General features: G+C 41.7%; 1 protein-coding gene across 5 annotated transcripts in view; it reads right to left on the reverse strand.

Annotated features, from left to right (window-relative positions):
* The window catches only part of Ica1l (islet cell autoantigen 1 like), a 46,988-nt gene extending 32,101 nt beyond the window's left edge, over positions 1-14,887 (reverse strand). For 2 of the 5 annotated variants that reach the window (XM_090354622.1, XM_090354620.1), the window contains exons 1-4: positions 14,579-14,885; positions 8,387-8,502; positions 4,779-4,947; positions 1,351-1,423 (exon numbers count right to left, since the gene is read on the reverse strand). In XM_090354622.1, the coding sequence (XP_090210748.1) occupies positions 1,351-1,423; positions 4,779-4,940 (235 nt within the window). In that variant the 5' untranslated portion in view covers positions 4,941-4,947; positions 8,387-8,502; positions 14,579-14,885. Of the gene's footprint in view, positions 1-1,350; positions 1,424-4,778; positions 4,948-8,386; positions 8,503-14,206; positions 14,406-14,578 lie in introns of those variants that run through there. The other 3 variants (XM_090354624.1, XM_090354623.1, XM_090354621.1) reach the window with 3 other exon arrangements.
* Positions 14,888-22,421: the final 7,534 nt, after the last annotated feature.

Here is a 22,421-nt window from a genome sequence, read left to right on the forward strand (position 1 = left end):
TTTAGATATGGGGTTCAAGGAAGAACTCATTTAAAAAAAATTGGTTTTGGGGGCTGGGAGTGTGGCTGAGTGGTAGAGTGCTTACCTAGCATGCATGACGGTGCCATTCCTCAGTACCACATATCCAGAAAAATGCTAGAAGTGGTGCTGTGGCTCAAGTGGTAGAGTATGAGCCTTGAGAAAGCTCAAGAGCAGTGCCGAGGCCCTGAGTTCAAGCCCCAGGACTGGCATGATTTCCTTTGACAAGATATTAAGGGAATTTAGACAGTTTACTATGACAACATGCTTACTGAGAAAGAAATCAACATAGTTCAGTAAGGATTTCAGGGGTAGCCACATCTAGTAGGTCACTTTATTTAAAGCAAGAGATGAGATCCAAAGGTTGAGGTCATGAAGAAAGAAGAATCCAGACAGGCAGAGGCAGGAAAGAATTAAGTTTAAGTGGAAAGCCAGGGAAGTATATAGTGTGATAGCAAAGGGAAGAAACTGGATGGGGAAAAAAAGTGAAGAAATTTGGTTGTCTGGTGCCAGTGGCTCACATCTGTAATCCCAGCTACTGAGGAGGCCAGCCTGGGCCAGAGTCCATGAGACTCTTATTACCAGTTTACCAACCAAAAGGTAAAAGTGGAAGTGTGGTTCAAGTGGTATAGTGCTAGTCATGAACACGTGTGCACACTTGTGCACACACACACACACACACACACACACGATGTGGTGAAGTAGTAAAGATGAAAATCAGACTCCAGTGAATACAATACAAAGCAGGAGGGAGGACTAGAGATTTCGAAGTCTGTTGTGTCAAATTTTTCTTTAAGAGGAGCAGAGGAAGGAGGTTGGCTATATGGGTCAAGAAAGAGGGGTTTTGTTTTGTTTTTTAAGAAAAAGTTTTTAAGTGACACAGGCAAATGTATTTACTACTCTAAGCAAGAAAATTGGATATCAAGCTGGGTGCAGTGGCTCACACTGGTAATTCTAGCTACTCAGAAGGCTGAAATCTGAGGATTGCTGTTCAAAGCCAGCCCCGGGCACAACAGTCCCTGAGACTCTAATCTCTAATTAACCACCAGAAAACTGGAAGTGGTATTGTGGCTCAAGGGGTAGGGTGGTAGCCTTGAGCTAAGAGCTCAAGGACAGTACCCAGGCCCAGAGTTCAAGCCTTATGACCGCAAAAAAAAAAAAAAAAAAAAAAGAAAGAAAACTGGATATCAGCATAATGAGTGTCCAAGGATTGAATGAACTGAAAAAGGAAATAAACATACTCATTATTTTGCCATAAAACAGCATATAACATAGCTCAATAAACAACTATTTCTCCATTATATTAGAGTCATCAGGTACTAAATGTCATACCATTGAGTCTCAGCTGATATTTCTCCACTATCTTCAGAAGTTCAGTGCATGTTTCTTGAATGGCGTGAAAAACCTTGAAAAATAAATTTTATCAAAACAATTTAAAGAATGATAAATATAAACAAGAAATATAAACTAGAACATTTTCTTATAAGTATATGTCTATTTCTAAATATTATATATTTCCCTGCATTGTAAAATGTTTCTTATTAGTATATATTATTTATATATATTAGTATATATATATTAGTATATATTATGTATATATATATTAGTATATATATATATATATATGTAGCCTGAGTGCTGTCCCTGAGCTCTTCAGCTCAAAGCTACCGCCCTACCCCTTGAGCCACAGTGCCACTACCAGTTTTCTGGTGATTAATTAGAGATGCATCTCAGGAACTTTTTAATGCCCAGGCTGGCTTTGAACTGCAACCCTCAGATCTCAGCCTCTTGAGTAATTAGGATTACAGGTATGAGCCACGGTGCCCAGCAAAGTGCTTATCAATTAAACATAAACCATATTTGATAGAGGTTTTGTTGTTTGTTTGTTTTTTTGCCAGTCCTTGGGCTAGAACTCAGGGATTAAGCACTGTCCTTGTGCTTTCCTCAAGGCTAGTGCTCTACCACTTGAGCCACAGCACCATTTCCAGCTTTTCTGTGTATGTGGTACTGAGAAATTGAACTCAGGTCTTCGTGTATGCTAGGCAAGCACTCTACCACTAGGCCAAACTCCCAGCCCCTTGTGTCTACTTTTTAAACATTGTATCTAGTCTTCTTGACTGTTTTGATTATGTTTGTTTTACTTCTAATGTACAAAGCATATTTAAATTTTCTGTATAAGAGTTGGAGAAAACAGTAATAAGAGCATGAAATAAATCTATAGAACAAGCTGGGCACTGGTGGCTCATATCTGTAAATCCTAGCTACTCAACAGGCTGAGATGTGAGGATCACAGTTCAAAACCAGCCTGGGCAGGAAAGTAGAGAAGACTTATCTCCAATTAACAACCAGAAAATCAGAAGTAGCGCTGTGGCTCAAAATGGTATAGCATTTAGTCTTGAGTGAACAAACTCAGGGACAGAGCCTAGACCCTAAGTTCAAGCTCCACAACTGGAAAAAAAAAAATCCTGTGGCATATATGCCCTGTACTCAACATTAAACTATTTAGTTAGTTTTTGGTCAGTCCTGGGTCATGAACTCCAGGCCTAAACACTGTCCATGGGCTTTCCTCAAAGCTAGAGCTCTACCACTTGAGCCACAGCACCACTTTTGGCTTTTTCTCTGTATGTGGTACCAAGGAACCCTGGTCTTCGTGTATGCTAGGCAAGCACTCTACCACTAGGCCAAACTCCCAGCTCAAGATTAAACTATTTAAACAACAAAAAAGTGTATGTAATAAAACTACATCAAATACTGCCAGCTGCAGCTGAAAAAGAATAGACAGTATTATAAAGGGTTAACTCTGACTCTGGCATTCCTGACATTTTCTAAGCAAAACAGTAGATTTAGGGCCAGGAGTTTGGCATAGTGGTAGAGTGCTTGCCTAGTGTGCACAAAAACCTGGGTTTGATTCCTCGTTACCACATACATAGAAAAAAGCCAGAAGTGGTACTGAGGCAAGTGTATAGCTCTAGCCTTGAGAAAGACCAAGGACAGTGCTCAGGCCCTGAGCTCAAGCTCAGGACTGGCACACACACACACACACACACACACACACACACACACACACACACACACACAATAGATTTACTATAAAATACACTTAAAATGTGGTATTCTATTGCACAGTATGACTATAGATAATTATAATGTAAATTCAAAAAGCCAGATAAAAGATTTTGAAAGTCTTCTCCTTAAGAAAGGATAAATGTCTGAAGAAATATGTTTATCCTGATTTTATATTAAACATGTTGAATATTACATAATGCCACACTAATGTGTATAAATTCTATCATTATTATTATTAGTAGTAGTAGTATTAGGGTTTGAAGTCAGGACCTCTTGTTCATTCATTGCTTTTAGCTGATGTTCTATCATTTAAGCTATATGTCCAGCTAAGTTTTTTGTTTTTGTTTTTTCTTTCAGTCTTGGGGCCTGAATTCAGGGCCCAGGCTGTCCTTGAGCTTTCTCAAGGCTAGCACTCTACCAATTGAGCCTTATCACTAGTCTGGATTTTTTTTTTGGCAGTCTTGGGGCTTGAACTCAGAGCCTAAGCACTGTCTGGCCTTCCTTCCTCAGAGCTAGTGCTCTACTATTTGAACCACCTCACCACTTCCAGCTTTTCTATGTATGTGGTACCAAGGAATCAAATCAGGTCTTCATGCATGCTAGGCAAACTCTACCACTAGGACAAACTCCTGGCCCCCAGTTCTGGCTTTTGTGTATGTGATTCTGAGGAATTGAACACAGGTCTTCCTGAATGCTAGGCAATCACTCTACAACTATGCCACCCTCAGTGCCCTCCAGCCCAGCTTTTTGCTAGTACTTTGTAAATGGAGGACTTTTTTTGGTGGACTTTTCTGCCCAGGCTGGCTTTGAACCTTGATCTTTGAATCTCAGCCTCCTGAGTTGCTAGGATTGTAGGCATAAGCCACCCTTGTCTGACTAAATTTCATGTTTTTATGTGTCAGTTAAACTATAATTTAAAAATTTTTAAAAATTAAATAATGTTGCTAGCTACTCAGGAGGCTGAAATCTAAGGACCATTGTTCAAAGCCAGCCCAGGAACTGAAAAGTCCATGAGACTCTTATCTCCAATTAATTACCCAAAAACCGGAAGTGGTGCTATGGCTCCAGGGGTAGGACAGTTGCCTTGAACCAAAAAGCTCAACCAAAAAAAAAAAAAAAATCCCTCAATAACATCACCCCTAATAACAGAAACAAGCTGGGTTTTGTGGTGCCACTTATGATCCCAGAATTGGAGAGACTGAGGCAGAAGAATCTTGAATTCAAAGCCAGTCTGGAATACATAGGAAGATCCTCTTTCTCAAGCAATGCAAAACTAAACAAAAACAACAAAACTCCAAAGGGCTAGGGATGTAGCTCAGTGGTTGAGCATTTGCCTAAAAACACATGGCCCTGGGTTTGATCCCCAGCATGGCAAGAATGAATGAATGAGTTAACAGAAGCAATATATTAATGAGTATATTGTTTCAATTACTTTACTAATATTTACCTTCAAAACTATATGTCCCAGAGAAATTACCTGCTTCATTAGATATCTAATTATATGACCAGTTCTGCCATTTTTTCCGGTTGTGAGAATTGTGACCTCTTATCTAGAAACTCTGATTGAGAGCTGACAATAAGGATTATCAAATTTTCCTTTTATCTGCAATCATTGATGTGAAAGCTTACTGTAGTCTCCTCTGGAGTCCAAATGAACAGCTAGGTATATGTAGGACACAAAACTTAAAACTTACCTCAAGTTTAGCATCCAGTTCAGCATCAGATGCAACCACATGCTCATCTTCTTTTTTTCCTGTTGCTTTGATAAAGACCTGTTTAGTTTTCCAGTATTTCTTTTGCATTCTGCTGACTACTGACTGGTTATCATGTGGTCTAAGTTGCCCAAAGGAATCCATGGAGTAACTACAACAAATAGATTAAAATTACTTTTCATCTGTGTCTATTTAGTGTCTATTTAGCTAGTCAGTATTTAACATCAGTGACAAAGTGAAAAGGTACTAAATGGAACATTAATGTTCACAGACATGCCAGGTTTGCATTTATATGGTCTAAATGTTTGTTACAATTGCAACTTGAAAAAGAAATAGGCAAAAAAAGACAAATATTGCTTATTAGTTTGGGTTAGGTAACAAAGGTGATAAAATTTACAATTTTTAATTATGTCTGGGAATAATTCTTTTTTTTGCCAGTCCTGGAGTTGAACTCAGGGCCTGAGAGTTATCCTTGGGCTTTCTCAAGGCTAGAACTCTACCACTTGAGCCAAAGCACCATTTCCAGCTTTTTCTATGCATGTGGTACTGAGGAATTGAACCCAGATCTTTGTGTGTGCTAGATAAGCATTCTACCACTAGATCAAACTTCTGGCTCCTGTCTGGGAATAATTCTATTTGACCAATCTTTACTGAAAGACATTTGTTAGTTTCTAATTTTTGTTTTGTAGTAATACTGTAAAATGAAGAGACTTGTATACACACTTTTTTTGTTAACAGTCCTGAGGGTTGAAATAAGGACCTTGGCACTGTTTCCGAGCTTCTTTTGCTCCAGGCTAGCACTCTACCACTTGACCCTCAGCACCACTTCTGGCTTTTTCTGTTTACATGGGCAAACTGAACCCAGGGCTTCATACATGCTTGGCAAGCACTCTATCATTAAGCCACATTCCCAGCCATACACATACTTTTATATATTCCTAAAGAAAGCTTTCCATAGTTATAATTGTTATGTCAGGTGAATACAGTTCAATAAAAATTTTCAGAGATGCAAAACTTCAGCAACATACCTTTCATTAAAGATCAAATAAACACTTTTATAACCAACACATCAATAAAACTACAACCTTCTAGCTGGGTACGGTGGCTCACGCCTGTAATCCTAGCTACTCAGGAGGCTGAGATATAAGGATCTCAGTTCAAAGCCAGCCCAGGCACTAAAGATCAGGAGATACTTATCTCCAATTAGAAAACTGGCTTAAAGGGTAGGGTGGTAGCCTTGAGCTGAAGAGCTCAGGGACAGTACTCAGGCCCAGAGTTCAAGCCCTCCCTATGACCGACAAAAAACAAACAAACAAATCAACAACTAAAACTGTTTATATTGAGATTATTAAAAGAAATAGATATGGGCATAGTCATCAATCTAAAAATGTGGCATCTACTTCTCCAACAATTTGCAGAGTAAAAATGTTAAATTTCTCACTTCAGAAGATACATGCAAATATCCCTTGCTAAGTCTAGATTATATATAGTAAGTCTGCTAAATTTATCTGTCAATAATTTAGTGATATTCAAATAAGATGCTCTTTCATGTAAAAAATGTATACCTAGGGTCTGCGAGTTTGGCCTAGTGGTTGAGTGCTTGCCTAACATGCACAAAGACCGGGTTTGATTCCTCGGTACCACATGCATAGAAAAAAGCTGGAAGTGGTGCTGAGGCTCAAGTGGTAGAGCTCTAGCCTTGAGAAAGTCCAAGGACAGGGCTCAGGCCCTGAGCTCAAGCCCAGGACTGGGAAAAAAAAATGTATACCTACATAGACCTTCCCTACGACCCAGCCATACCACTCCTGGGCATCTATCCTAAGCATCATAACCCAAGATATGATAAGGACACCTGCACAGCCATGTTCATCACTGCACTATTCACAATAGCCAAGCGATGGAAACAATGCAGATGCCCCACTACAGATGAATGAATACAGAAAATGTGGTATGTGTATATATATATAACATATATATAATATATATATATATAATGGAATTCTACATAGCCAAAAGACAAGATGAAATAATAATGGCATTTGCTGGGAAGTGGATGAAACCAGAGCAAATCCTGTGAGATGAGTTAAGACCAAAGGAACAAAAGGCTCATGGTCTCCTTGATATGTGGATATTAGATCCAAACAGTATAATATTTGGGTACTCATGGTCATTGACATGATCTTGGAGATATAAATATAACTACATAGAGGGCCAGAAGTTTGGCCTAGTGATAGAGTGCTTGCCTAGCATTCATGAAGACCAGATGCATAGAAAAAAAGCGCCAGAAGTGGTGCTGTGGCACAAATGGTAGAGCTCTAGCCTTGAGAAAGCCCAAGAACAGTCCTCAGTCCCTGAGTTCAAGCCAGGACTGGCAATAGAATAAAAATAAAAAAAATATAACTACAAAGACATAAAAATCTATGATGGGATATATACTCTATAGACAATGTTATATAGATGGATATGTATCTAGGACCTACAAACTCTCAGCTCAATTTTAATTTTGTTCTTAAATTTATGTGCCAGTGATTGCATATGGAGATCCCATTCTTGAATACATATTCGTTAAACTTGACATTTGAAATATGATGTAAAAAAAATCAATGTTAATAAAATCTAAAAAAAAACTGTATACCTAGCCAGGCACGGTGGCTCACACCTATAATCCTAGCTACTCCGGAGGCTGAGGTTTGAGGATCACAATTCAAAGCCAGCCCAGGCACTAAAGATCAGGGGACTTTTATCTCCAATTAATCATACAAAAGGGGAAGTGGGGCTGTAGCTCTGGGCGGGGGAGGGAGGGAGTAGCCTTGAGATGAAGAGCTCAGGGATAGCGCTCAGGCCCAGAATTCAAGCCACATGACCCACACACACAAAAAAATGTATACCTAAGTAACTGTTCTAAAATTATGAACATCTACAAGAATGTTATAAAGAAATACAAAATACAAATGTAGAAAGTGTTTCTTAAGATGTATAAATAAACAATATGAGTAGTTGGCTCAAAGCTTACATTATTGTAATAACCTGAGACTGGGAACAAAAGGCAAGTATGTGACTCATACGTTATTCCTGGGCGCATCAACGGGTACAACTATATTCCTCATACTCGTAAAGAAATAGAGGTCCTTTTATTTTGAAGTATGTACTAATTAAATAAAAATAGTATATCTAATTTCTAAATTACTAGGAGCAAAACAAGTCCACAGACAAATTAGCAAAAATCTAGACTAAGTGGAGAATGGGAGGAGTTAGGCAGTGGAACAAACAGTGTAAGCCAAGATGCCAGAGTAAGATCAATTATTTTAAATGATCAACATAAATTTCTTTTTAAATACAAAGAAGCAAAGATCATATAAAACTAAAACACACATACACATCTATGTGCTTTTCTGAGATCTACTGAAAATAAGATGACACAGAAGGAATAAAAATTAAGGAATGGTTTGAAATATACCAAAGAAATACAAATAAAGTTAAGTCAGGATAGCCACATTAATAGTATCAGGTAATGTAGACTTAAATACAAAGCGTAAAATGGAACAGAGGTCAACTTAAAAAGTCCACGTGGTGGCCACACTTCCACATACACTGTGAATATTCTCCTTTGGATATATATTCTCCTAGATTCTGAAGCAGTCCAGATCAGTCGCCATTTAATTGCTGATCCTCATATGCTATCCTGGATAACTTGGTTGGACATAATCTGGAATAGAAAGCAAAAAGAATTTAATCTTAGATTCCATATAAATATCAAACTGTCTGATACACAGTCTTGAGGAAAACCTGCATTTATGCTCTCCCCTCCAGTTTCTGATTTTCAGTGCTCTCAATTCCCTTCAGTTCATCAGAAGCTTCCAGACTAAGTAACGTTTATGAGGCTCAATCTAATTGTATGATAAGCTACCCATCTCATCTACTAAATTGATTGCAGGTCTGATTATGTAGGAGTTATCAGCAGACATATTCTGTGTTGACACAGGTCAGACTAAACACTCCTGGTCTCTTAATCACTCATCTCATTCATGAAAGATTAAATTCTGTTTTCTGTTCCAGATTATGTCCAGCAAGTTATCCAGTCCAGCGAATGAGTATGAGAAGTTAAAGAAACTTGGCTCCTCCCTTCACTCTCTGAAAATCAGTGCCTGCAGAGAACCCACATTCCCTGGCAAGTACAGACAGTGGCTGGAAGAGAGAATTAGCACAGGTGAGCTTTGTATATTTGTGGATTTTAGCTGTGTGCTACTGGGGAAGAACAGAAGAAAGCAAAGTCTTTCAGGCTTGAGAAGTCAGATGTCAGAATACCAGGTTGGCAGAATAAACAGTAAAAATTCAGGAGTAGTATCCCAGTGGCGAAGGAGCCAAAGAGGAAATGATTCCCCAAATCTATGTACAAAGTCTTCTCAAGACTTGTGCTATTCACTAATCAGGAAGCAAGGAAGGAGACCCACAGGTAACCTGGGCTACACAGCCAGACCTTCTCTCAAAAAATATAAAAATTAAAGAGCAAAATGAAGACAGTCTCAGATAAAGTCCTTGGAGAATTCATGGTCAAGGTACTCCTAGAATTATCAGTTGGGCTAGGGTGCTGTTCCATGGAAAAGTTCTTGCCTAACACATATGTTCCCTGGATCAATTCCCAGTCTTAAAAAAAATGCTGGGGCTGGGAGTGTGGCCTAGTGTAGAGTGCTTGCCTAGCATGCACGAAGACCTGGGTTCGATTCCTTGGTACCATATACATAGAAAAGAGCTAGAAATGGTGCTGTGGCTCAAGTAGTAGAGTTCTAGCCTTGAGAAAGCCTAAGGACAGTGCTCAGGCCCTGGGTTCAAGCCAGGACTGGCAAAAAAAAAAGAATGTTAATGGTATATCATGAAATAGATCAAGAAGATATGGTCTAATGGAATACTGTTCATCCATAAAAAAAGAATGGTCATCTGTGATGATGTGGATGAATCTAGAAGACATAATGCTAGGTGAAACAAGCTGGGCAAGGAAGACAGCTAAAGAGCACAGCATATTTTAATCTATGGTATTCTTCTATTACCATGCCATACTGCCCTTCTTTCTTCTGTGAATCCTTGTGATTACATTGAATCAGGATTCTTAATCACAACAGCCAAGTTTCCTTTTCCACAAAAGGTAACATATTCTCAGGTTTTAGGAATTTGGAGAATAGAAGACATCTTTGGAGGGTCCTTATTCTACTGTACCTGTATTGTTTTTCACCCTTGTGCAGCAAAAACAGAGGTTCGAATAATTAACATGAGTCTTTGTATGCTTCAAATGGCTTTATTTTGATCTTCTATTGGAGAGCTGCTCTTACCATTTTTTAGCATTACTTTCCTGATGGGGACTTTAATCTAGTTTAACTGCTCCTTTGAGGGTGGTCAGGTCTGCTCCTCTAGAAGCTGGAATGAAAATCCCTATTCCCTGAGACACAACAACCAGCCACCTATGATAGCCGCTTAAGAGTTCAAGTCAAAGGAAGAGTGGCAGATATTAGGAGCTTAGTCAAGAAGGCAGGTTGAAAGCCAAGACAGTCCCAGAGGTAGATACATTATGCTAAACTGTCTAGTTGTAAAAGCAAAGGAAAAATTATCCAAGTAAAAGTGCTGCTCTAAAGAACATGCAGATGAGAAGTAGAGCCAGCCATGCTGTTGACAAGGAGAAGGGTTTATTTGTCTGGGTCGAGCAAACCAGTCACACACTGCCTTTGCCAAAGTCTTAATCCAGACAAGGTCCTAACTCTTCAGTTCTATAATGTCAGAAGGAGAAAGGAAACTGCAGAAGAACATTAGAAGCAAGCAGAGGTGCAAGGTGAGGCAGCGAGGGTTGTGGGTGAAGCTGCAGGAGTTAGGCAGGAGACCTGGTGCAAGTAACTGATGAGGTGCTACACTTAAACACCTTCCAATGACAACAAAACAGCCTCGGTTGGAAGAAGATACCATCTAGGGCTTTTCATAGCCAGAGACAAAGCTTTAAAGGACAACACAATTCTCTTGTTAGACCTATTGCAGCTAGTGACTTTTTTTTTTGGGGGGGGGTTGGTGGTAGGGACTTGAACTCTGAGCCTGAGCTGTCCCTGAGCGCTTTAGCTCAAGGCTAGTACCTTACCAACTTTAGCCACAATACCATTTTGGTTTTTCTGGTGGTTAATTAGAGATAAGAGTCTTACAGACTTCCATGCCCGGGCTGGCTTTGAACCTCGATCTTCAGATCTGAATAGCTAGGATTACAGGCGTGAAGCATCAGCATACAGTTTAGCTGGTGACTTTAAGTAGAAGTCAATGCTCATCAGTCATTCTGACAATCGTAGGTCCCTTAAGAATATTCTAGCTAAGCTGGGCATAGAGTGATGCCTGCTATTGTCTCCCTACTCAGGAGGCCAAGGAGAGAAGAGCTATGTGAGTGAAACGCTGTCAGGAAGTATTCCATGCTACCAAAAAAAAAAAAAAAAAACAACGTTCCTGAAAGGAGGATTTATTAAATTTAGCAATTTGATGTGGTGAATTTCTAAGGAAGCTGAGACAGGAGGACCATCATTTCAACAAAAATTGCCACAACCACTTTCTTTCTCATCTTTTTGTTTTGTTTTGTCTTGTTTTGAGACTCAGGTTAGCCTGGATTTCTGTGTTTCCTGCGCAGGCCTTGACCTGGTTTGGTAGATGCACACTTGTAGTTTCAACAGGAAGCTGGAGTAGTCGGATCACAAGTTTGAGGTTAGCATGGGCTTTCTATAGAGAAAGACCCTCTTTTTTTTTTTTAACCAAACTAATTCTGGAAAAGATTAAAAAATTGTTTGGGCACAGGAGACAGTGCTGTAGCTACCCTTCCTAGCATGGGTAAAGTACTGTCATCACTCCTTAGCACTGTAAAATTAATTAAACAATCTAAAAATGTGTTGTAAACATATTGTGTTACTTTAGCATTAAAACATCTAAAATAAGTAACAATTTTTTTTTTAACTAGCTGGATTGAATGTGGTGGCTCAAGTTATAATCCTAGGTACTTGAGAAGTAAGTACAGAGTAAAGGATGGTGGTTAGAAGCCTGAGTAGACAAAGTGCTGGAGGCTCCATCTTTCTTTTTTGGAGGGGCGAGGCAATCCTGGGGCTTGAACTGAGAAGCTGGATGCTATCCCTAGGTCTCTTTGTGCTCAAGGCTAGCTCTCTACCACTTGAGCCACATGGCCTCTTCTGGCTTTTTCTGAGTAGCTTATTAGGGATAAGAGTCTTATGGGGTTGGGAGTTTGGGCTAGTGGTAGAGTGCTTGCCTAGCATGCACAAAGAACCAGGTTTGATACATAGAGAAAAGTTGGAAGTGATGTTATGGCTCAAGTGGTAGAGCTCTAGCCTTGAGAAAGCCAAAGGCAGTGCCCAGGCTCTGAGTTCAAACCCCAAGACTGGCAAATAATAATAATAATGGCCAGCACAAGCTGGGCGCGGTGGCTCAAGCCTGTAATTCTAGATACTCAGGAGGCTGAGAATCATGGTTCAAAGCCAGCCTGGGCACTAAAGTCTGTGAGATTCTTCAATTAACCACCAGAAAACGGGAAGTGGCGCTGTGGCTCAAGGGGTAGTCTTGAGCTGAAGAACTCAGGGACAGCACCCAGGCCCAGAGTTCAAGTCCCACAACTGACAAAAAAAAAAGCCACAGAAAGGACTGAGGAATGGTTGAATTGGTTCTATAATTGTCTAGCAACTGTGAGGCATTAAATTCAATTCTCAATACTAAAGGAAAAAAAAATAATCCTAGGTCTTGGGAAGTTGAGGCAGGAAGATTGCATTCACAGGCCGTCCTGAGCTGCACAATGAGTTCAGTTTCAAAAAGAAAACACAATAGCCAGGCACTGGTGGCTCATGTCTGTAATTCTAGCTGTCTAGGAGTCTAAGCTGGCCTGGGAAAGAAAAGTCCACAAGACCCCATCTCCAAAATAACCAGCAAGAGCAGGACTGCAGTAGTAGAGTATCAGTGGAGCGAAGGAGCTGAGCAAAGGCAAGACCTTGAGATCCCCCTGGAGAAACAAACAAAACCCTCCTGTCATAGGCAAAAACAGGTCAGCAGTGATAAAGTATTAAGATACATGGAACATGACTTTTAATGGTGAATACTGGCAGACACTTGGAAGTTTTGCAACAGAAAAACAGTAAAATTAAGTGTTGAAAGAAAAGCAGACAAAATGAAGAATAAAAAGGGAATAAGGAACTTACTACAAAAACCAGTTCACAGGAGGAAACTTTCCAGTTCCAGACATACTCAAGTCTTTCACTTTGGTCGTTAAAGAACATAAAAAGAATAAACTAAAGGAGAAGCAGTGAGTAGGGGAAAAGGTAAAGTTCAAAGATTAAAAAAAAGTAATTATAGCTAAAACTCACAATAAGATCACAGCCTATGAGCACAAAACAAAACATTAAATTAGATGTTGTGCAGATGATATTATCTTGATATACTTCAGTTAGTGGCATACGTTTTATTTTAATAAATGTTCTATGAGCACTTACAATAAAAAATATGGCTTCTCACTTTTTCTACCAGTCTCACGTTTGCATTGGTTGATCTCCGAGCACCCTTCTATGGAATTCTAAAATTTAGACTGATTTGCCTGGCAATTATAACTACAGGTAATCCGAACAATACCCTACAAGTAGCTGCACTTCAGCCGCCTTGAGGTAGCACCATTCTGCACTATGAAACACACACAATTCAAAGAATACTGAATGTTAGGCACGGATAAATACGGAACGAATGAGAGAGCTAGCCATACAAAAATCTATACCTACCACGAGTAGATGCTATCTGGCCAATGAATGCATAATTAACTCCTACTAAAGAAGGAGGCACCGGTGGCTACTCCATACATATTGATGTGAAGATGACTCAAGTCATATCGCCTTACACAGCACACTGTCCCGGTCGGAATCAAATAAGAATCAATATATAAATACTCCGAAGAAGTACAGCTTCCCAACGAGCTATGTCAGGGACCCGGAGTTTATAACAGCTTCCAGGCTCCGCGTCTTCCCGATCCTATCTGACATGAAAAACCATCCCGCCCCCTCTACTGGCAGAGCCACCGCGTCGCCGGTTCGTCGCCAGGCTGGGTTGCTCTCCCCGCTTTCTCCATCTTGGGAGCATCAGGTATCTGCCGCTGACATCATGGCCCAGGTGAGGGCTGGGCTACCTGGCCCGAGGATCCGGGGCTCCTCCGCCGCCCCCGCCCCCGCCGCGCCGGACCCCGAATCTGCCAGCGCCGCTTCTCTTTCCCGGTTGTAAACAGGGCTGGCCAATTCGTTTCTGAGGAAGACATCCCCGCGGTAAAACACGAACCAAGTAAACACGAGCGGCGCGCACAAAGGAGGGCAGCCGGGGAGCACCCGAAGGCTGAGCGCATCCTCAGCCGCGACCCCCACCTTCCAGAGAGAGCACCCCCAAACCACCAGCCCAGGCCGCCGCGCTCGTCCTCCATGGGCTGGGCGGGCGCCCTCCGCAGCTCCGACCCGTCCGGGTGGGGACGCAGCCCCGCCGGGAGCCTCTCCTGGCGGGCGGTGCGGGCGGAACGGCCGGCACACCGGGCACCGCGGCCTGGCCGAGCGGGAAGGCCGGCCGGGGCCAGGGTCCCCCGGGGAGTGAGGAGGCCGGCGGGGTCCGGAGAGGCCCCGAGAGGCCGCGTGCGCGCCCGGCCCCGCGCCCCCCACCCCGGTCGCCATGGGAACCGAGGGCTTGGCCTCGGGGCCGGACCGCCGCCCCTCGGGGGAGCGGGCGGCTGGGTCCGGGTCGCTTACCGCGCCCGCTGGAGCCGCGCCGGTCCTCCGCCGCCTGGCTCGCTCGGGCCGCTCCCGGCCGCGCGGCGTCCGGACCCCCGACACCCGCTCCAGCCGCCGCCCGCGAGCCCGCGACGCTGGTCGGGCTGCTCCCTCAGCCCGCGCCCCTCCGCTCCGGAGCGTGGAGGTGTCGGGCTCCGCCGCGGAAGGCGGGAGATTTAAACCCGGCGGCCCGGCGCGCGCCTCCGCCGCGCCGCCCTCGGTGCAGCGGCGTCCACGCGCGGGGCGCTCCGGCCGGACGGGTTGGGCTCGGGCCCGAGTCTCCCGGGGTCCATCCTGGCGTGGACTCGGGGACCCTCCCGGCCCGCCCCCGGCCCCGAAGGCCTGCTGACTTAATAAAGGGGCAGAGCCGCCCGGACTGTGAGACCTGCGCGGAGCCGGTAAGTGGAAGGCGGCCGCCGGCCGATGAGGAGCCCGGGCCTCCGGCGCTCGCTGCCTGGCCCCCGCTCGCCGAGCCCATTCGCCCGCTGTCCGCTGGCTCATTTGAGTTAGGCTCCTAGCTGTGAATAACTGACCTCACCGCTGCATAGAAATGGTCACCTTTTTGCAGTAAATGAATCTTAAAGGATGCGAGGTGTAGGTGGCTCACACCTGTAATCATAACCAATCAGGAGGCTGAGATCTAAGGGTCCCTCGGTTCGAAGCCAGCCTGAACGGAAATGGCCAATCAAATAGGAAAAGGGTGAAAGTGGAGCTGTGGCTCTAGTGAGGCCGAGTACCAGCCCCAGTACCAGCCCCAGTGAATCAGTCAATCAGTGTAAATTGTAAGTGTAAAATTATCAGGGGGGAAATGAGACAGAACTATGCTTTAAGCTTCAAAATGCATTCTTGTTAAAGGATACTTAGATTTTAGAACAACTTTGCTAAAACCTTGCAACATAGGACTTCATTACATTTGTGACACGTAGCAAGGAAAAAGGTTATTCTTGCGGTAACTGAAGCCGGGTGCAGTGGCTCAGGCCTGTAATCCTAGCTACTCAGGAGGCTGAGATCTGAGGATCAAGGTTCAAAGCCAGCCCGGGCACAAAAGGACCTGAGACTCTTAATCTCCAGTTAATCTCTAGAAAACGAGAAATGGAGCTTGGCTCAAGGGTAGGACGGTAGCCTTGAGCTGAAGAGCTCAGGGACAACGAATGTCCAGGCCAAGTTCAAGCCCCATGATCCACACACACACACACACAAAGGCTAGCTACTTATTACTTATACCAGCAAGGGCTAATTTAGTCTGAAAATACTTTGATGATTTTTTTTTTTTAGACTCAGCTTGAAAAAGGTTAGAATTAGCATCTGACATATGATTACTGTACCCTCTTCGGAGCCATATCCCCTCATTCAATATCTTAACTGTAATTACCTACCTGTCTGGCTTATATATTGAGCTGCCCCAAACATAGACATTTCTGCAGCCTATCTCCCAGTACTGTGCCTAATACATATTTACTCATATATCTATAATAAATATACATATATACATGTTTATCTCACCAGTGGATGAACTAAAAGGAAGATGAGTAATTGCCAAGTGAAGGATATAATATAAAATATTTTAAAACAAGTGAACATTTTTCTTCCTAAGAAATGTGATTCTAATAGTACAAACAAGATAACTTAAAAGTATTCCTATGTCCCATGGTAAATTTCTTGGGATATTTTAGAAAATGCTTATTTCAAAGAGTTGCAATTCAGTGTAAGAGGGATAATAAAGGATCTTCCTTAGCTGTGCTTGAAACAGAAAGGTTCTCCAAAGAACATACCAGGAAATCAAATTGTAGATGTGGGCCAGGCCTGAGAGTTTTATTAATTGGATGGCATCACAGAAAGGTACACAATGTTTCCAAGTGACTTTAAAATGTGTATTTGTGCATAATCACATTTCACAAATCACTAAGTGTCCAAGTAGACATAGGAATGCTTTGGGCAAAGAATGCTGGGCTACTGATGCTCTTCCTGGGCCGGGAGTCATGTTTGGGACCTAAGTATGGCCTAGTGGCAGAGTGCTTGCAGAGCATGCAGGAAACCCTGGGTTTGATTCCTTGGTACCACATACACAGAAAAAGCAGAGTGTGATGGCTGTGGCTCAAATAGTAGAGAGCACTACCCTCAAGGACAGTGCCTAGGCCCTGGGTTCAAGCCTCAGGACTGAGAAAAAAAATATACTCATTTGTGGAACCAATTAAGTAATCTTTTGCTAGTAGGTGATCATATGTTTAAATGGCTCCTACTAATCCCTTAACCTTGAAACAAGTTTCATCTTAGTATTTCATACCCAGTTTTTAAAGAAAAAGGTAGTATTTAACACCACAAAAATACTTTTAATTGGATTTATTTTCATTTAGAAATACAAACATTAATAGAACTTCCATTTCACATTCTCTCCGTATCTAACACACTTAAACTTGTGTCAACAGGGTTTTTTCCCCCAGCATAGACTTGTACATGCTAACTAGATGACTGGAAATGTGGAGGACTTCACCATAGGATCCTTATCTAGAGTGTTAGTTTCTTTGAAAGAATAATGATCTTTACTTTTATGTTTGCACTGTGAGGCAAACATAAAAGTAAATCTCCCAAATAAAACCTATTAAAATTATTCAATCATTTGTATGATTTGACCAGTGATTAGAGATCTACTAAATGTGATGTCACGGAAATAGCTCCATTTCTTCCAGGTGCTCCACTTCCTTGGTTGACCTGTTGGTTCTTCCTGGGAAGCCAGAGCATTGCAGGTCAGTGGGGACGCAGTGAAGACATTAAGAGCTATTAACCTGGGTAATGGCATTAGTCACTACTTCAATGCAAGCTATATAGACTGTCTCTGTCCTACTATACTTTCATTTGTTCAAGGAAGGCTAGAATTGGATGTATATTAAGATGACTTCATGTTTCTGCATGGATTTTATTTTCAGAATTTTACCAAAGTTTCCTTTTTAAAAATCTGTCCACCTTGGGATAGCAAACACTATGGACTATTTTTAAGATGACATTTTAAAAAGGTAAAATAGTGAACATAATTTTAAAAGTATTGTTTATCCTTTTCAGGCACGTTGTTTATATTTTATCCACAGACTCATTTGACATGCTCTCTGCAGTCTTTTATTACTGAGGCCCATTGCCTAGCCCCATCATTAACTGACTGCATATCTTCACATTAGGTACTTAAACTGTCTGGATTGTGGTTTCTTTTTCTTTCCTTTGGAAGTACTAACGTTTGAACTTCCTTTTTTTGTGGTTATTGTTGGTTGTTGGGCTTGAATGCTGGGCTTGGGCACGGTCCCTGAGCTCTTTAGCCCAAGGCTACTTACTGCCCAACCACTGGGCCTGGGCATTGTCCCTTTTTTCAGCTTGAGGCTATCCCCCCACTCCCACCCCCCCCCCAGCACTACAGTTTTCTAGTGATAATTGGAGATAAGAGTCTCATGGTGTTTAGTTCTCTGGCTGGCTTTGAACCTTGATTCTCTGATCTTAGCCTCTTGAGTAGCTAGGATTACAGGCGTGAGCCACCGTACCCTCTGGCTCCCATGCTTATATTTTTGACATAGAATCCAGTCTCCTAATTTGGTGGGTCTTTTCTTTCTTTTCTTTTGATCTGGTAGGTCTCAATCTACCAATTTTAGGCTTCCTGTCATAGCTTGGATGACAGGAATAAACCAGTGTGGCAGGCTCTCAGTTGAGAAGAGGTGTCATCTGCTTTTCTGACTTCAACCAAGATTTTCATCTTCACTTTCCAAGTTGCTAGGTTATAAGTGTGCACCACGAGCACTTCGTTAGATTGTGAGGTTTCTTTTTGTTTGTTTTGTTTTTTTATTTTTTGGCCATGGAGCATTGTACTCTGGGCCTGGTTACTGTCCCTGAGCTCTTTGGCTCAAGGCTAGCACTTTACCACTTGACCTGCAGTGCCACTTCTGGTCTTCTGGTGGTTAATTGGAGATAAGAGTCTCACAGACTTTTGTGCCTGGGCTGGCTCTGCACCAGGATCCTCAGATCTGAGCCTCCTGAGTAGCTAGGATGACAGATGTGAGCCACTGTTGCCCGGCAGCTTGTGGTTTCTTTCAATTGTGTAGCATAATTCAATCACATTGATTTTTTTGCTCATTACAATTCCTTTATGAAAAAAGTCTCTTTATAGTATGTTTAATATTAAGGTAATAAGGATATATACTAAATGAAGTGACATATACTAAATTGAAATTAATTTTAAAAGCAAAACCATGCAAAACTGAACATAGAATGTATCAACAGGTACCACTTAAATATAACAATGCTCATACATAGGGAAAAACCTCTTTTTTTTGTACTGATTCTGGGGCTTGAGTTCAAACCCCTCTTAGGCTTTTTCACTCACAGCTGGCATTTTCATCACTTGCAATCACATAGCCAGCTCTAGCTAGTTAATTGGAGATATATGTCTCTTGGATTTGTCTGCCCTGGCTGTGTACAAACTGCAATCCTTACATTTCAGCCTCCTGAGTAGCTAGGATTGTAGGACTGAACCACTAGCACTTGGCAGAGAAGACATTTCCACACTCATAAAAATAGTGTTCTTCTGTATGATGCAAGGATTTGTACAACTTGGCATGTGTGTGACTCAGCAGTAAACTGCTTGCCCAGCATACTTGAGGCCTTGGGTTGGATACCTGGTAACATACACAAAAACAAAATGTTTAGTCAACCCATATCTGGGTTCATTTGTGGACTCAACTGATTTTAGACAGAAAATCTGCTATTTCAGTTTTAGTAACAAAGGAAAGTGTGTGTGTACTGAATGTATACAGACTTCATTTTGACATTCCCTAAACAGTAAAGTACAATAGTTATCATTTACACTGAATTAAATATTCTATTGCAGTTGTCTTTTTGTGCATGTGCTAGGAACTGAACCTATGGTCTTACTAGGCTGCCCTGGAATTTGTGAAACACTTGCCTCTTCTTCCTGGTAGCTAGGTTTATAGGCTTGAACTATTTTGCTAGGCTGCAGTTGACTCCTTAACATAGACTTGATCTCTGTACAAGTGTTTAGAAACAATTCTTATCCTTACTACTTTTGGGGGGGTGGAGGGGTGGTACTAGGGAAACTCAGGTCTTGTACTTAGTGGAATATTGCTAGCCTATGTCTCCACTGGGTTGTACTTACTGCCTTCCTTCCTGGGTACACACCTTAGCTGCTATCAGACTTTTAGGCTTCCAGTCATCACTGGGACTATAAGAAGACACCAGAGCATCCAGCTACCCTTAGTGGAGACAAGAGTCTCTCAGACCCAGCTGACTTGGAACCACAATCTTCTGATCTCAACCTGCCATGTAGTTTCAAATAACAGGCATTCGGGATATGTCTAGCTAGTATGGGGCAAGAAGGCATCTTGTAAAATTAACTGAAGGAGAAAAAGAAGATAGATAATTCAGTGTTTACATCAGCAAATTGCTTTGGTAAAATACTTTTATTGCCATTTTATAGACATAAATAATTGTGATCCCTAAATCTGCAAAATCAATTGACTGTTATGCTTGACACTTTATAAATGATAGTAAAGATATCAGTAAAATTATCTGGATGTTGGTGGCTCATCCCTGTAATCCTAGCTATTCGGCAGGCTCAGATCTGAGGACAGCAGTTGAAGTTAGCTCAGGTAAGGAGTTTGAGACTCCTAGTCTCCAATTAATCACTAAAAAAAAAAACACAAACCAAAAAAAACAGATGTGGAGCTGTGGCTCAAGTGATAGAAATGCCAGCCTTGAGAGAAAAACCTAACAGACAGTGAACAAGTCCTAAATCCAACCACACACACACACACACACACACACACACACAGAGTCAATATTGAATTTGATAACTGATTATATATATATACACGTATGTGTATCTATCTATCTATCTATCTACCTATCTAGATATCTGTAGATAGATAGAGATAGAGATACATGGTTACCTGAAAGTTTGATTACCCAAACTGACATTTCATTTGCCTGTGAAACCTAATTCTAACTAGTAGCTATTAATGTATTTGGTATACACACAGACACTTACACATATTATATAAACAGCTTACTTTTCAGAACTAGAATACATCAAAATAATTTCAGTAAGTATGAAATGTTACTGCCAGAAACTCCCAGATGGTCTTTGTTTTGTTTTACTGGTTGTTTGTTCAATTATGCAATCTTGTATATTTTATATAAATTTAAGCATTCATTTGTCCTCCCTCCAGCAATGCTAGGAGCATTTGGCTATCTTATGTATTGTTGGTAGCAGTTGTAAAATAGAATTCTAAATTTTTTTGTCGGTTGTGGGGTTTGAACTGAGGTCCTCAGCATTGTCCTTGAGCTCTTCAGCTCAAGACTACTCCCCTACCCCTTGAGCCACAGCACCACTTCTGGTTTTCTATTGGTTATTGGAGATAAGAGTTTCACTGACTTTAGAGCCTGGGCTGGCTTTGAACCTTGATCCTCCGATCTCAATTTGAGTAGCTAGGATTAAAGGTGTAAGCCACCGCTCCCGGCTAGAATTCTAAATTTTAAGCACAAAGATATACAAAACAAATATTGATCAAAAAAGTTGTTTTCTCACATTCTATATTGAATAAAAATTTTTCAGCAATACAATTTTCTGCCTTAAGCTTTGAGCAATCACAGCAAGGGTTTGTTTTCATATTTCCTAATCAAAGGGATCATCCTGCCTATGGAGACTTTGAAGTAGCTTTTTAGAAAAATGCACATTTTCTTGGTGTTTGACCATTATACCTGCTTCCTTCCTTGCAATATTCATGCCGCTGTCATTTCTGTGTTACAGCTAGCCTGCATCTTTACAAATCTTAATCAAATATCAGTGTTCTTGTCCTCCCCCTCCCCCCCTCTCTCTCTTTTTCTCTTTCCCTCTCTCCCTCCCGCCCTTCCTCCCTCCGTCCCCCCCTCTCTCTGTCTGTCTTTGCCAGGTCTTGAACTCAGGGACTGGGCACTGTCCTTGGGCTTTCTCAAGGCTAGAGCTCTACCACTTGAGCCACTGCACCATTTTTGGCCTTTTTTAAAAAATATGTATGTGGTACCAAAGAATCGAATCTGGGTTTTTGTGCATGCTAGGCAAGCACTCTACCACTAGGCTAAACTCCCGCCCCGCTCCCCTCTCTTTTAATCAATCATGGGGCTTGAACTCAAGGCCTGGGTGCTGTCCCTAAGCTCCCTTGCTCAAAGCTGATGTTCTGCCACTTTGAGCCATAGCACCACTTCTGGTTTTCTGGTGGTTAATTGGAGATAAGAGTTTCATTGTCTGTCATGCCCAGACTAGGCTGGCTTTGAAGCATGACCCTCAGATCTCAGCCTCCTGAGTAGTTAGGATTACATAGGTGAAGAACTAACACCCAGCTTACAGCCTTAACATCCAGTTTTTCCCTCACAATACTAGTTGAGCCATGCTACCTCTCTACCTTAAATCTTCCTTTGCACTTGGGACACTGTTGTTAACTAAAATTTTAATGAAACACCCATGAAAGTAGGTGTTTTGTTTCTTCAGAATTAGGGTTTAAACTTAGAGCTTTGCAATTGCTAGGCAAGGATGTCACCACTTAGGCTCACCCCAATTCCCTTTGCCTTAGCAGGACTGACCTCCTTAAATTGCAAGTTTTTACTTCTGCCACCCAACTAGTTTCTACCTTATTGCTGAATCTGGCCTTAAACCATGATCCTCCTATTTCTACCTCCTGAGTAGTTTATTGGCATGTATCACTACTCCTGATCAACAGCACATGTTTTTGTTTTTGAAGATTTTATTAACACTGATTTTTATATCATACTTCAAATGTCATGTTTAATAAAC

This window comes from Megascapheus bottae, chromosome 21 (genome assembly GCF_031878675.1).
Source record: "Megascapheus bottae isolate mThoBot1 chromosome 21, mThoBot2.hap1, whole genome shotgun sequence".
Classification (NCBI taxonomy): Eukaryota; Metazoa; Chordata; class Mammalia; order Rodentia; family Geomyidae; genus Megascapheus; species Megascapheus bottae.